The 12,745-nt window shown below is 42.6% G+C and overlaps 1 protein-coding gene across 1 annotated transcript in view; it reads right to left on the reverse strand.

Annotated features, from left to right (window-relative positions):
- Nucleotides 1–216: 216 nt before the first annotated feature.
- Nucleotides 217–12,745, reverse strand: part of CA10 (carbonic anhydrase 10) — a 129,347-nt gene continuing 116,818 nt past the window's right edge. The window contains exons 5-7 of the mRNA XM_047756797.1: nt 5,702–5,856; nt 3,230–3,404; nt 217–1,522 (exon numbers count right to left, since the gene is read on the reverse strand). Of these exons, the coding sequence (XP_047612753.1) occupies nt 1,500–1,522; nt 3,230–3,404; nt 5,702–5,856 (353 nt within the window). The 3' untranslated portion in view covers nt 217–1,499. The remainder of the gene's footprint in view (nt 1,523–3,229; nt 3,405–5,701; nt 5,857–12,745) is intronic.

Genomic DNA, 12,745 nt, shown 5'->3' on the forward strand with positions numbered 1-12,745 from the left:
TGAATGAACATCCAAGTCCTCCCTTCCAGCAGCTAAGCCTATATGTTTTCTCAACAGGGTATTAATTACCTGACTCTGGGAATGACCAGACAGGCTGTTCTGGCGGCTCTGGCTGCCCTGCTGGCCGTAATGCAATTGCTTGTGGACACAGCAGGACTCAGAGGCCTCAGCAGGGGAGCATCCTCCTCTTCAATAAACTCAGACGAGGGTACTGGGTAACTTGTTAAACACATTTATTGATTTCTTGACAGTAACCAAACACAGTGAGTGACCATTATAAACAAGAAAAGAAAGGCATTCATTTATACTTTGTGAGATCCAGCTGCACCTGGAGAGAAAAGACACCCCTTTCCCAGGAATTTACAAGGCAAAGTGCATTCCTTCAAGGGAACATCATGGTGGGGGCAGGGGTGGCGTGGGTAGTGGCAGTTTTGAAACGCAAGAAATCTGTCGCCTGCTATCTCAGGCTGAAGCTCACCTTGTATGAATGATCAAGCCATGGAGTGGAATTAAAATTAAGCTTGCTTAGCAAATGCATTCCCAATTACCACAAACTCAGTAAAAACTGGCTGCAAATGAACAAAACATGTAGATCAAGGAACAAGTGAAAGCAAAGAATGTAGTTGCATGGAGCCAGGGCTTAGCCTATAAGGAAGGAGAACAGACCAAAGCCAGAAAAATGAAATTAACTCGTTAAACACATTTATTGAGCTGTTAACAATAATCAAACACAATGTATGACCTTTGGAAAACAAGAAACAGCAAATGGATCAATCTGATCTTGGCAAATCCTACTACAGATATGTGACAAAGAAGGGCAATGATTCCTTTTTTTAATAGTCTGTGGTGATATATATATACAATGTGTATCTCTTTGATGTCTGTCCTTGTTTTCTTTTTAAATTGTTGAGTAAACAGAAGAATCATGATCTAGAAATTAGTGTCCTTGTCCAACTTTGTTCAGCTTCACTCGTCACCAGCACCCTCAAAGGATCTTAGGACACTATCCGAGATTACTTGATGCAAAGAACAGAGTCCTCTTGGTGCTGTCAGAACTGTGTTTTCACCTCGCTCTCTTTTGGAAGAATTTTGTATGTACAAAGGCTGAACAGTCTCAGTGGGTGGATTTATTTGTTCAGGAAGAGAGTATCAAAATTGTAATCAGGCTAACTGGTTATTGTCTTTTAAGACTTCTTATGAATGAGCCTTTTGTTTCTGAAACTTGATTTCCCATCTTGAAGGCTGCGTGAGTGTAGACGTGTTGGCATGTGTGTGTATGTATGTGTGAGTGCTTGTAGTGTGTGTTTGTGAGTGTGTGTAAGAGATGTGTTCCTCTGCCAAGGTTTTTCAGACATTTTTCATGAAGAAAGGGCCAATCCAAAGAGTGAATGAGGCTTGAGGGAGGGAAGGAGAGAGAAGAAAGAAGGGGGACAGTTTAGGTTACGTCAATTCACAGTTGTAGCATTTCACTGAGGTGGGATTCTTCTTGGCTTAGTTCCCTACTTGAGGAGCCATTCATTTACTGGAAAGAGAGAGAAAGAAAAAACAAAACAAAACACACAAACAACACAGAACAAAGCAAAACTGGATTAATTCACACACAATTTGGGGGGCTTACGCCAAAGGGGAAGGAACAGTTTTGAAAGTACATGCTTACTTCCGCGTATCCCAACTAGTCCCTCCACTTTCTTATGAACCTCTAGGCCTGAGCTATCCAGTATGGCTGTAACTAGCTACAGATGGCTGCTATAAGTCTCACTCAAGTAAAACTAAATAAAATTAAAAAGTTAGTGGCATCGTCATACTTGCCACACTTCAGATGTTCAATAAGCCGCATATTGGACAATGCAGATATAGAACATTCCCATCATCTCAGAAAGTTGTCACGGATGGCATTGCTTTAGACCAGGGGTGGGCAATTGACAGCCTGCAGGCCAAATCTAGCTGTGATCTGCTCTTGCAAATGGAGTTTTTTTGGAATACCGCCACACCCATTTATTCACATATTGCCTCTGGCTGCTTTCACACTACAACAGCAGAGTGTGGCAGAGACTGCATGGCTCACAAAGTCTAAAATATAAACCATCTGGCCCTTTGCAGAAAAAGTTTGCTGACCCTATTCTTTGGCTGCAAATTCTGCCTGGACAGGGTCATATCTGTCTTTATCACCACAGTATTCCCATCATCTAGCTAAGTGGCCAGCACGTAGTAGGTGAACAATACAGAGATGTTGGATAAAGAGAAGTCTCAATGAATAAATGAGCTGAATATTTATTTGTCTGGTAGTTCTGGCTGGAAGGGAACAGAAAATTATAGTTTTGGCACTCTGGGTGTGTTTGAGAGAGAAAAATAATGTGGTGGAAGTAGGCGAGATAAAGTGGGGGGTAGTGGTGGCAGCTGCCTGGTAACATCCATAGTCTGCATATTTAGGCAGCACATTATTGCTACAAAGGGCTTTCCCATCCAGGCTCTCATTTGCTTCTCACAACAAGTCATGAAGTAGACAATATAGGGACTATCATGAAAGCAGCCAGGTCCAGAAAGGTGGATGATTTGGCTGGGTTTGCATGGCTTGTTAATGTCAGAACCAGGCTTGGAACCTGGGTGTCCCGACTCCTGGCGGGGGGCATCCCCACAACACTATCCTGCCTCCACCTTCCTTTCCGTGTTGAGGGTTTACTACAACAATCAACAGACACTTAGCATGTAGGAGGAAAGAGAGAGGGATGGGCATGAACCAAAGGGTTATGGGAGGTGGGAGGCATCTTGAGTTCCCCTTTAGTAGGAATTATAGTCACTTCTAGGGAGGTAGCACTGGAAAAAAGATGCATTCATGCACAGACATCATTGGGTCCCGATGCCCTGGAATCCAGAGATATTTGCTCACCTTTAGGGTGAGCTATTGTATATATAACTAAAAGGTCTAATGCTTCTAGCTGTCCTGAATTAACACATAACCTTGGGAAAATCAACCTCTCTGGGCTCCTCTGTAAAATGGCAATAAAAAGCCTGTCTTGCCTGAGCCAGAAGAGATTTAAAGATTCAATCTCTATCTCTGTCTGTGAAATACAAGCTTTTTCAATAGAAAAGCACCAAGCAAATGGAAGATGGTAGTTTTATAATCATAATTCCTATAATGGGTGTTAATGCTAGGCCTTTTCGAGCAGGTATAAGCAGGAAGAACTGGATTCTGGCCTGTGTCCACTGTCCTCAGAGCCACTGAACCCACCTCTATACTGAAGCTTCTGGGCCCGGTTATTTGGACAGTCCTTCCCTTGAAAACTGAAGTTGATGTTGGTGCGGATGCAGCGGTTGTTGAGAGGCTGGACGGGCCTGAAGTTGTCACTCATGCTCAGAAAGATCTGAGATGGTTGATTCTGGCTGAGCAGGCGTAAGGAATGCATCTGAGGAGAGAGAAACAGATGTGAGATCCACCTGTCCTCTTAAATGTTCTAGGGAAAAGGTAAGACCATGCAGACCATGGCCGACCCAGGCAATGCCAGCTGTGTAGGGAAGGGCCCTGAGCCCTTCAAAGACTTGATCCATGGGTTCACTTGTACCCACCGACATGGGGGGACCCTTGGTTCTAACTCACCGGCTCCTGTGCACTGCTGGACAAATCAGGGATTCTCTCTGTCCTCACGCATGCTGTCTATTGAAGATGTCCTCTCTGTCTGTGGAAGGTGTTCTCTCTTCTATCCCTTACACCCTCAGTTCAATAATTCAGGGGATTATTCCCCCACATGGGTATTACCCAAACTATAGTGATTGGCCCAGGGTTCAGAGATAAACTAAGTAGGATTAATTAGGTTCCTTTTCCGCCAATATGGACTAAGAGCTGGACTAAAATATTTGCAGCCCTGTTCCCCCCAAGACTTTAAAGCTAAGGAAGGCTTTCTAGTAGGAAAGGAAAACGAAGCCTGTGTGCAGGAGGGAGCAGGAGAGAGCAGAAAGAAAGGGCTTCTGGGGATCTGATTTCAGTGAATGCCTGACATCATGTTCTGATCTTAAATTCTATAAGATGCCTGGTATCTCTTGAATAAATCCTTTCTCTAAGTTTAAGTTATCTGGAGGGGGTTGCTTGTCACGAAAAGAGCCCCAATCAATACAGATAGAATCAGGCACTTCGAATTGTTCAAATTGTTGTCGGGTGGTGAGTACATATCCAGTAAAAGAGATTGGATTTGCTTCCTTTGCTTATCTTTCCTCTGAGTTTTTATAGACCCTCACAACAATACAATGACAGAGTTAGAATAGACTCGGGTAATTTAGCTCCCTCTTTATATAGAGGAGAATTCACTTCACAGAAGTGGGGTGACAGGCCTAGGAGCACATAATGAGCCATTAGCAAAGCTGGCCTCAGAGGCCAGATCTCCTGGTTCCTCTCCAGTTCTGAGAATACTAGCCAGCCCACCAAGGAATACTGTCAGATACTCTAAAAAATCCCACATTCAAATGTTTGTAAAATGCTACATATCATACTTCCTCCTCTTGGAGACTGACATATATATTATCATTCTAAAGTCCTGAGGATTCTCCCAGAAATGAAATGTACTTAACTCTTTATTTTTAAATTTAATTTTTTTTTTTGCCTTTTTTAGGGCTGTACCCATGGCATATGGAGGTTCTAAGGCTAGGGGTCAAATCAGAGCTACAGCTGCTGGCCTACATCACAGCCATAGCAACGCAGGATCCACACTACAACTCACAGCAATGCTGGATCCTTAACCCACCTGAGCGAGGCCAGGGATCAAACCTGCAACCTCATGGTTACTACTTGGATTCATTTCCATTGCACCACAACGGGAATTCCATATTTAACTCTTTTTAAATACAGCTTCTCCAAACATATTTGACCATTTTGCTCATTTGCCTTTTTTTTTTTTTCTTTTTACGGCCGCAACTGTGGGATATGGAAGTTCCTAGGCTAGGGGTTGAAGGAGACACATCCGGGCAGCTCATGGCAACATCAGATCCTTAACCCACTGAGTGAAGCTAGAGATCAAACCCACATCCTCACATACACCATGTTGTGTTCTTAACCCTCTGAGGCACAATGGGAACTCCTCATTTGCTTTTTGAACACTAGAGTTGTAGAGCACACTTTGGGAAATAACTTTCCTTTCTCAGGATGCATCTATAGTTAGTTCAGTGTTTCTAGATACTCATCCTTTAAACATAGGTGTGATGAGCTGAATTGCATACCTGTCAAATTCAAAAGTTAAAGTACCTAGTACCTAAGAATGTGACCTTATTTGGAAATAGGGTCATTACTGATGTAATTAGCTAAGATGTGGTTATTGGGGTGGGCCCTAATCTAATATGACTGATTGGGGTAGGCCCTAATCCCATATTACTGGTGTCCTTATTAAAAGGGAGACTTGGACAAAGAGACAGAGACATTGGGAGAATGCCATGTAACAATGAAGGTAGAGTGAGGTGATGCTTCTACAAGTCACGAACACCAAAGATAGCCAGAAAACTGCCAGAAACCGGGGAGAGGCACAGAACAGATTCTTCTTCACTCCTTCAAAGCAACTAACCCTGCAGACACCTTGATCTTTGACTTGAAACTCCAGAACTGTGAGACAATATGTTTTTGTTGTTTAAACCACCCAAGCTAATACAACAGGCAAGCCACAAAACCAGGCAGTCTTCACCTCATCTTGCCCATTAGCTGAAAGACCACAGAGAAGCTTACCTGCATCCTGGTTATATAGACAGGTTTGTTCATTATTATCCAGCTTGCTGTCTCATAGCAGGGTGGGATAGTCATAGACCCATCATAAGTAATGAAACTAGAGGTCTCTGGATATAGTTCCTCTATATTAAGTCCCTGTAGTAAATATGCATCATCTAGAGAAAAAAAAATAAGAAAGACTTAAGAATTAGGATTGTGAGGAAATGCTGGTGTTGTGGATAATTTTTTCCTTTTCAGATTCTAGAAGACTAACTATCAGGATGGGATGCAGTAACAAACAACCCCCAAATATCAAACATTTTAAACAAAAATGTTTATTTCTTGCTCATATACATGTGCAACCTAGGTCAGCTGAGAGCTTTCTCCATGTCGTTGTTGTACATTTTCTGGGACCCAGGCTCTGAGGGTGACTGCTGTCTAGACTCTGGTGAGTCACAGTGACAGGAGGAAAAGCAAGAGTGGTGGAACATATTTTGGCTTTTGAAGCTCCCATCCCAGAAGTGGCATGTGTCACTTCTGCTTACATTTTGTGGGCCAAAGAAGTCACATGGCCAAGGATGACATTAGAGATTCAAGGAAGCACATTCCTCCCATAGGATGGAGTAGTGAATATGGATGAACAGAAATGGGCCCCACCACAAAGACACCAGGGAGACCCAACTCTTTGGTTATGGTCCCTGAGAACGGGACCCATAGCCTTACAGTTATAATGAAATGCACCATTAAAGGCTTTATTTATTACCTTTGGAATGGATAAGCAATGAGATCCTGCTGTATAGCACTGGGAGCTATGTATAGTCACTTATGAAGGAGCATGATAAGGTGAGAGAAAAGAATGTATACATGCATGTGTCACCTTGCTATACAATAGAAAATTGACAGAACACTATAAACCAGCTATAATGGAAAAAATAAAAATCATTATAAAATAAAAAAATAAAACTCTAGGACCTGTTAAAATATTGCCTGGTCACTGTTATTATTTATTAACACTGCATAAGTAAAAGAACAATGAAAAAATACTTTTAGACAGAAAAGTAAGTCAGGCCAAATCCTACATGAGATTCAACAATTAAGGTCAACAACTGACTTCATTTTTGTGGATCCCCTCTCTGTCAGGCCCATGCAGATAGCCTTTTGTCTTACACCCATTTGAGGTATTCATGCTCATGTATCTTTTATTATTAAATATACTTTTTCAATTATGAAAGTGACTTAAGTACATATCAGACTATATGGAAAAATGACAGAAAAGAAGAATAATAACTCTGATCACGTAAAACAATTTTCATTAACATTTTGGTGTATTTCGTGCCGATTTTTAAATTCAATGCATTGGTGCTATTTTTATAAATTTAAGGAGTACTTGAGAATTCATATATCAATAAGTTTCAATGAACATCTCTCCTCCTCTCCTCATGACCCACCCCACTTCTTTCTGCACACTCTTACTCTCTTTTCCTGGATTCTACTTTTTTTTTGTCCTTTGTCTTTTTAGGGCATCACCCATGGCATATGGATGTTCCCAGGCTAGGGGTAGAATCAGAGTTGTAGCTGCTGGCCACGCCGCAGCCACAGCCACAGCAATGCAAGATCCGATCCATGTCTTGTACATACACCACAGCTCAGGGCAATGCCAGATCATTAACCCACTGAGCAAGGCCAGGGATCAAACTCACGTCCTCATGGATACTAGCCAGGTTTGTTAACCACTGAGCCATGACTAGAACTCCTCTCCTGGCTTCTAAATCACCTTAGTCAGAATTTCTATTTTTCTGGCCATTCCTTCAAAGGTTCTGTTGCTGGATCCCAATTTTCTACCTGATTTTCTCAGTGTTGACATTTCCTGAGTATCATTCCAAGGCTCCTTTTTCCCCCCTCAGGCTATATACTCTCATAATAAATCACCTACATTTGTGGCTTCTATTGCCCTCTTGTACCCCAGTGATCCCTGATCTGTGTCTTTGGGGGTCTTGCACCTGCCAGCTTGCCATGAGTGTCCACCACTGTTGCTGACCCAGGGGGCCTGGACAACAAATGACAGGGACCAAAGTCTGGCTGGCAAGGGGAATGAGACCAGCTCCTTTGGTCTCTCTAGGTTCACATATGTCGTCTCATCCATGTGTTCAACTGCCAGTGGGAAAGGACTGACTCTTTGATGGTTGTTATAGTCTCTCAAATTCAGTATTGTGCACATATAATGGTTAAAAAAGGATTTTCATGTACAGCTGGAACTTCACAGCGTCCTAATGAGATTGGCCAGGCATATAATAATAGTGTCTTCATTGACAAGAAACTGCAGATCAGAGAGGTGGAGTAACCTGCCCAAGATCATAGTGCTAGATGGTAACTACAGAGTGGGAACTGGAACCCATCTCTCCTGATTTCCATGTCAGAGTCATTCATTCATTCAACAAATATCCACTAAGCACCTTTCTGCGCTGAGCTCAGTGTTAGGCTCTGAGCGTGGACCAGTGAACAAGAATAGATGCCTGCCTTCATTCTAGTTGAAGAGACAGACAACAAATGGCAAAATTAATATGTGTAGACCCTAATAGCAGGTGGTAATAAGTGCCCCCTGGCCCCAGCCCCTGCCTACCTACTGATGCTGAGCATTGCTAATCCATTTTCCCTGGCAGAGGCCCTTTACCACCCCCATCTTGTCCTCCAGAAATTGTTAACGCAAGTTTCTCTGCTAAGAAAGAACCATCTCTGCCAGGAAAATTCCCATCGTGGTGCAGTGGTTAACGAATCTGACTAGGAACCATGAGGTTGCGGGTTCAATCCCTGGCCTTGCTCAGTGGGTTAAGGATCCGGCCTTGCCTTGAGCTGTGGTGTAGGCTGCAGACATGGCTCGGATCCCACATTGCTGTGGCTCTGGCGAAGGCCAGCAGCTACAGCTCTGATTAGACCCCTAGCCGGGGAATCTCCATATGCCGCGAGAGCGGCTCTAGAAAAGGTAAAAAGACAATAAATAAATAAATAAATAAATAAATAAATAAATAAATAAATAAATAAATAAATTTCAGTGCTCCTTTGCTTGTACAGAATTAAGAATAAGTCAACTGGTTGAAATGATGTAAATAAGACCACTATTTGCCTGCTATATCCTCTCCTGGCCTCTGCTTACTCATCTCCAGGGCTCTGCCCACAAGAGAGGCTAGTCAAGCTGGATTTGGAGACCAACCTTAAGAGAAAGATCTTTCTTCCTCTTTCCATTCAAATGTTTCTACCTTTCTATCAAAACACCAGGGAATCAGGAGAAGCTCAAGAGAGTCATAGTGATTGGAATATGGCTGGGCTGGGTCTGTACTCTGCCTTGTGCAGTTGGATGTCTCTAGGACAAAGCTGTGGTGCCCAGAGTACACACTTGTGTGATGGTTCTCAGGAATTAGATCAGGTGCCAACACAGGAAGCTTATGTTCGTCATTTGGCTCTAACCATTTCTTAAACCCCTAGTATGTGTCACACACTCAGCTAGGGTACAGGTGAGCAGCACGTAATTAAGTGAATACAGTAAGAAGCCACAGAGACAGTGATGTATATCTGCACTGGGTATACTGAGAGGTTGTCAGTTCTGCCTGGGGGTGGGACTGCAGAGGATTAATGTAGGAGCTGACCTGAACTGCATCTTGAATGACAGGAGGTAATCAGTGTGTGGCTGGTAGGGGGTGGCTGTCAAGGGCACTGTAGACAGTCATGCTGGAGAAAGCTGAAGACACAGAGAGCAGTGCACACTTGGGATGGCTAACATGTGAGCAAGATGCATGGGGAGGGGTGTTGTTAGAAATAAGGTGGCGGGGGTGGGAGTGGGGGTCAGGACAGGCCACAAGGTTCTTCTCTCAGTTTGGTGAGAGGGCTTCATCCTGTAGGCAATGAAGAACTGCTGAAGGGTTTTAAATGGAGGAGTAGCATGATCAGATTTGCACTTAATGATGCTTCCTCTGATGGTGACTTGGCCTGAAGATTAACATATTGAATGAGAAGAGGAAGCATTTGGCACATCTTTATTAAAGGTCAATGTGATTAGTTTAACCAAGCTTGCACTAGGAGCATATTGGGTACTCTAGCATGCTGCTATTATCGTATTTTATTTTATTAGGGGTGGTGGGGAGGAGGGAAAAAGTAGAATGAGGGACATCCCAGGCATGACTGGAGTAAAGAAATAGAACGATTATGTTTTTCTGAAACTATAACCAGCCTCTGCATTGCATCCACATTTGAGGGGAGAGAGAGAGAGAGAGAGAGAGAGAGAGAGAGAGAGAGAGAGAGAAAAGAGTGTGTGTGTGTGTGTGTGTGTGTGTGTGTGTGTGTGTGTGTTGGGGGGGAGGAGACAGGCCAGGAGCAAGAGGTTATATTCATGGTTTAACCCACATAGCAGGGTAGCAACGTCCTTCCAAAACACCATTGCGCTAATATCCCAGACCCCACTTCTGTGGCCCTGCCAGGAGATTTCTCTTCACCTGTATTGCCTGTGAGATGTACAGTGGTTCTTAGGGAACATGGCAGCTTCTACCTTCCCTCAGTCCTCCTTCACCAGTTTGTTCTTTCCATGAATCTGCTAATATGCATACTTCCCCTTTGCCCTTTTTATTTCCTTGCACTGTAGAACCTGGAAAGACCCAGTGTGAAGGGAGTGCACTTTGACCTCATACAGGAGTTTGAGTGCTGGTTTTGCTGTTCACCATCTCTGTGACCTTCGATAAACAAGTAACAATCCGAGCCTCAGTGTCTACATCTATAGTATGCAGATGGTGGAGCAGGCATGGACTGAAGGGTATATCTCCCCCAAATTCATATGTTGAAATCCTAACCTCCTCAATGTGAGTATTTTATGAGGTGAGACTTTTGGGAGGTGATTAGGTCATGGGGGTGGAGCCCTCATGAGTGGGATTAGTGCCTTTTTAAAAAAATCCCAGTTTGCTCTCTCACCCTCTTTTTGCCGTGTGAGAATTCTTATTGAATTCTACAACCCAGAAGGTTTTCACCAGAACCCAACAATACTATCACCATGATCTGGGATGGTTATCCATCCAGAGCTATGAGAAGTTAATTCTGTTGTTTATAAGCCACCCAGTCTATGCTTCTTTATTATAACAGGCCAAACTGACTAAGAGTACTTGCCTCACAGAGTTGTTTGAGGAACAAATGAGATCATACTTTTCAACTACTTGGCATAGGGCCTTGCCCGTGGTTAGTATTTGCTGATGCTGGTGTTCTTGGTCAGCTTCCCCAGGATAAACACTGCTTGGCCACAAGGAGGCCTCCCGGCTCTCCCCTATTGGGTTGGTGTCTTCCTTTTACACTAAATTTACTGAATTAGCTTGCTGGTAATAACTTACCTATTTGAATGCCCCACTAAACTGTGAGGTCCTTTGGAAGAAGGACTTCCACCTTTTATCTTTGATTTCCTAAGCCTCAGCATGGGGTCCACCACATAGTGGGTGCTCATTAAACATTGGTTGCATGAGTAAATGACATGTTTTTATGCCCAACAGCTTTATCTGCTGGTGGTTCAGGGAAGAAAATAAGGGAGGAGGAGGCAACATCATCTGTCAGGTGATGAGGAAACGTCTCAGAGACTCCACTCCATACCATTTTCTTAAATACATGCTGCCCACCACTACCCCCAATATGTCATATCCAGAGATCTCAGGGTGAGACTGAGACTGTTGCCTATCTCCAAATTGTTTCCATGCCAAACATGCCTGTACCCTTATATTTACATTGCTGAAAACATGTAACACTTGTCCTCATGACTCACCACTCTGCCTCAAAGGCCACCATTATATCACTGTTCTATCTTTTGAAGGATTGAAATTTGAGAACCACAAGCAACCTTTTTATACCTTCTTTACTCCCCATGGAGACTTGCTTGGTATATTTAGCAGGAAAGAGGCAGTGTAATCCAAAAAATGTTTTCAGCCCTGGTGTCAAGACACACTGGGGTGTCTTCCATGGATGACCATGTCAGGATATAATTATTACCCACAGACTATCTTGTCCATGTAGCAGCCAGCAGAAAACCAATGGTTTGTGCAAGTCAACATTATCCTCTGGGCATTGTAGACAGAAAGGAGCCCAAGAACTAATGTTCTGGAGGGTGGATTCTGCTCTCCAAACTCTCAAGTCTCTCTTCATTAGTAAAGATGCCAGAGCTCTAGAGATCAGTTGTTTATAAACAGAGAGATAAAAATTTGGGGTGAAGCTTAGAGGCCAGTGGGGTGATCATGATGCCTCTACTTGCTTTAATGATATTTATTGAAAAGGAGTGATGGCATGAAATAAATTTTCATGGATAGTTATATAGAGAGATTATCTATCTATCAGCTATCAGCTATCTATCTATCTATTTATCTATCATCTATTGTCATCATCATTTAGAGGTCAAAGCCCTGGACTTCACACAGGAGTCTTAATTTAAGTCTAAATTTGAATTGTGGCTTTGCTAGTAACTTACAATTTTTCATAGATAAGTGTCTTACTTGTGGAACCAGAACATTCTGGATAATTGATAAAGTCATCTTCAGATTAAAAAATAATCTATAAACCCTCAAATATCCTTCAGAAGAAACCAGCTTACATAGACAAATTTATCTTTAGTAGGTCAAATTTTTGGCATGACAGGGTTGTAATTTTTTTAGGTGTGGACTATATCTTTACACTACAGGAAGACCCCTTTGATAATGAATAGGTATAGAATGTTTATACACAGTTTATAGCCCCATTTTATTCTTCCAAATGACTGGAGAAGTTAATAGCTGTGCTTATGATTTTATGACATGCTCTTGCAGACTCTATGATTTATCTTATATGGAGTTCTTAGTTACACACTGTCAAGCTGACTTTTTCTTTCTTTCCTTCTTCTTTTTTAATTTTTTAATTTAATTTAATTTTTTTTTAGAGAAACACACTGTGATGAAATGCCTAGGATCACATAGTGGGGGAATCTTTCTCTTAGTCTGAGCTTCAGTAGCATCCTCGGGTAAATACATTGTGTTTGCTTATATAATGCTGATGAGATTTAACACCACCTGGGTTCCT

This window comes from Phacochoerus africanus, chromosome 14, assembly GCF_016906955.1.
Source record: "Phacochoerus africanus isolate WHEZ1 chromosome 14, ROS_Pafr_v1, whole genome shotgun sequence".
In the NCBI taxonomy this organism is placed as follows: Eukaryota; Metazoa; Chordata; class Mammalia; order Artiodactyla; family Suidae; genus Phacochoerus; species Phacochoerus africanus.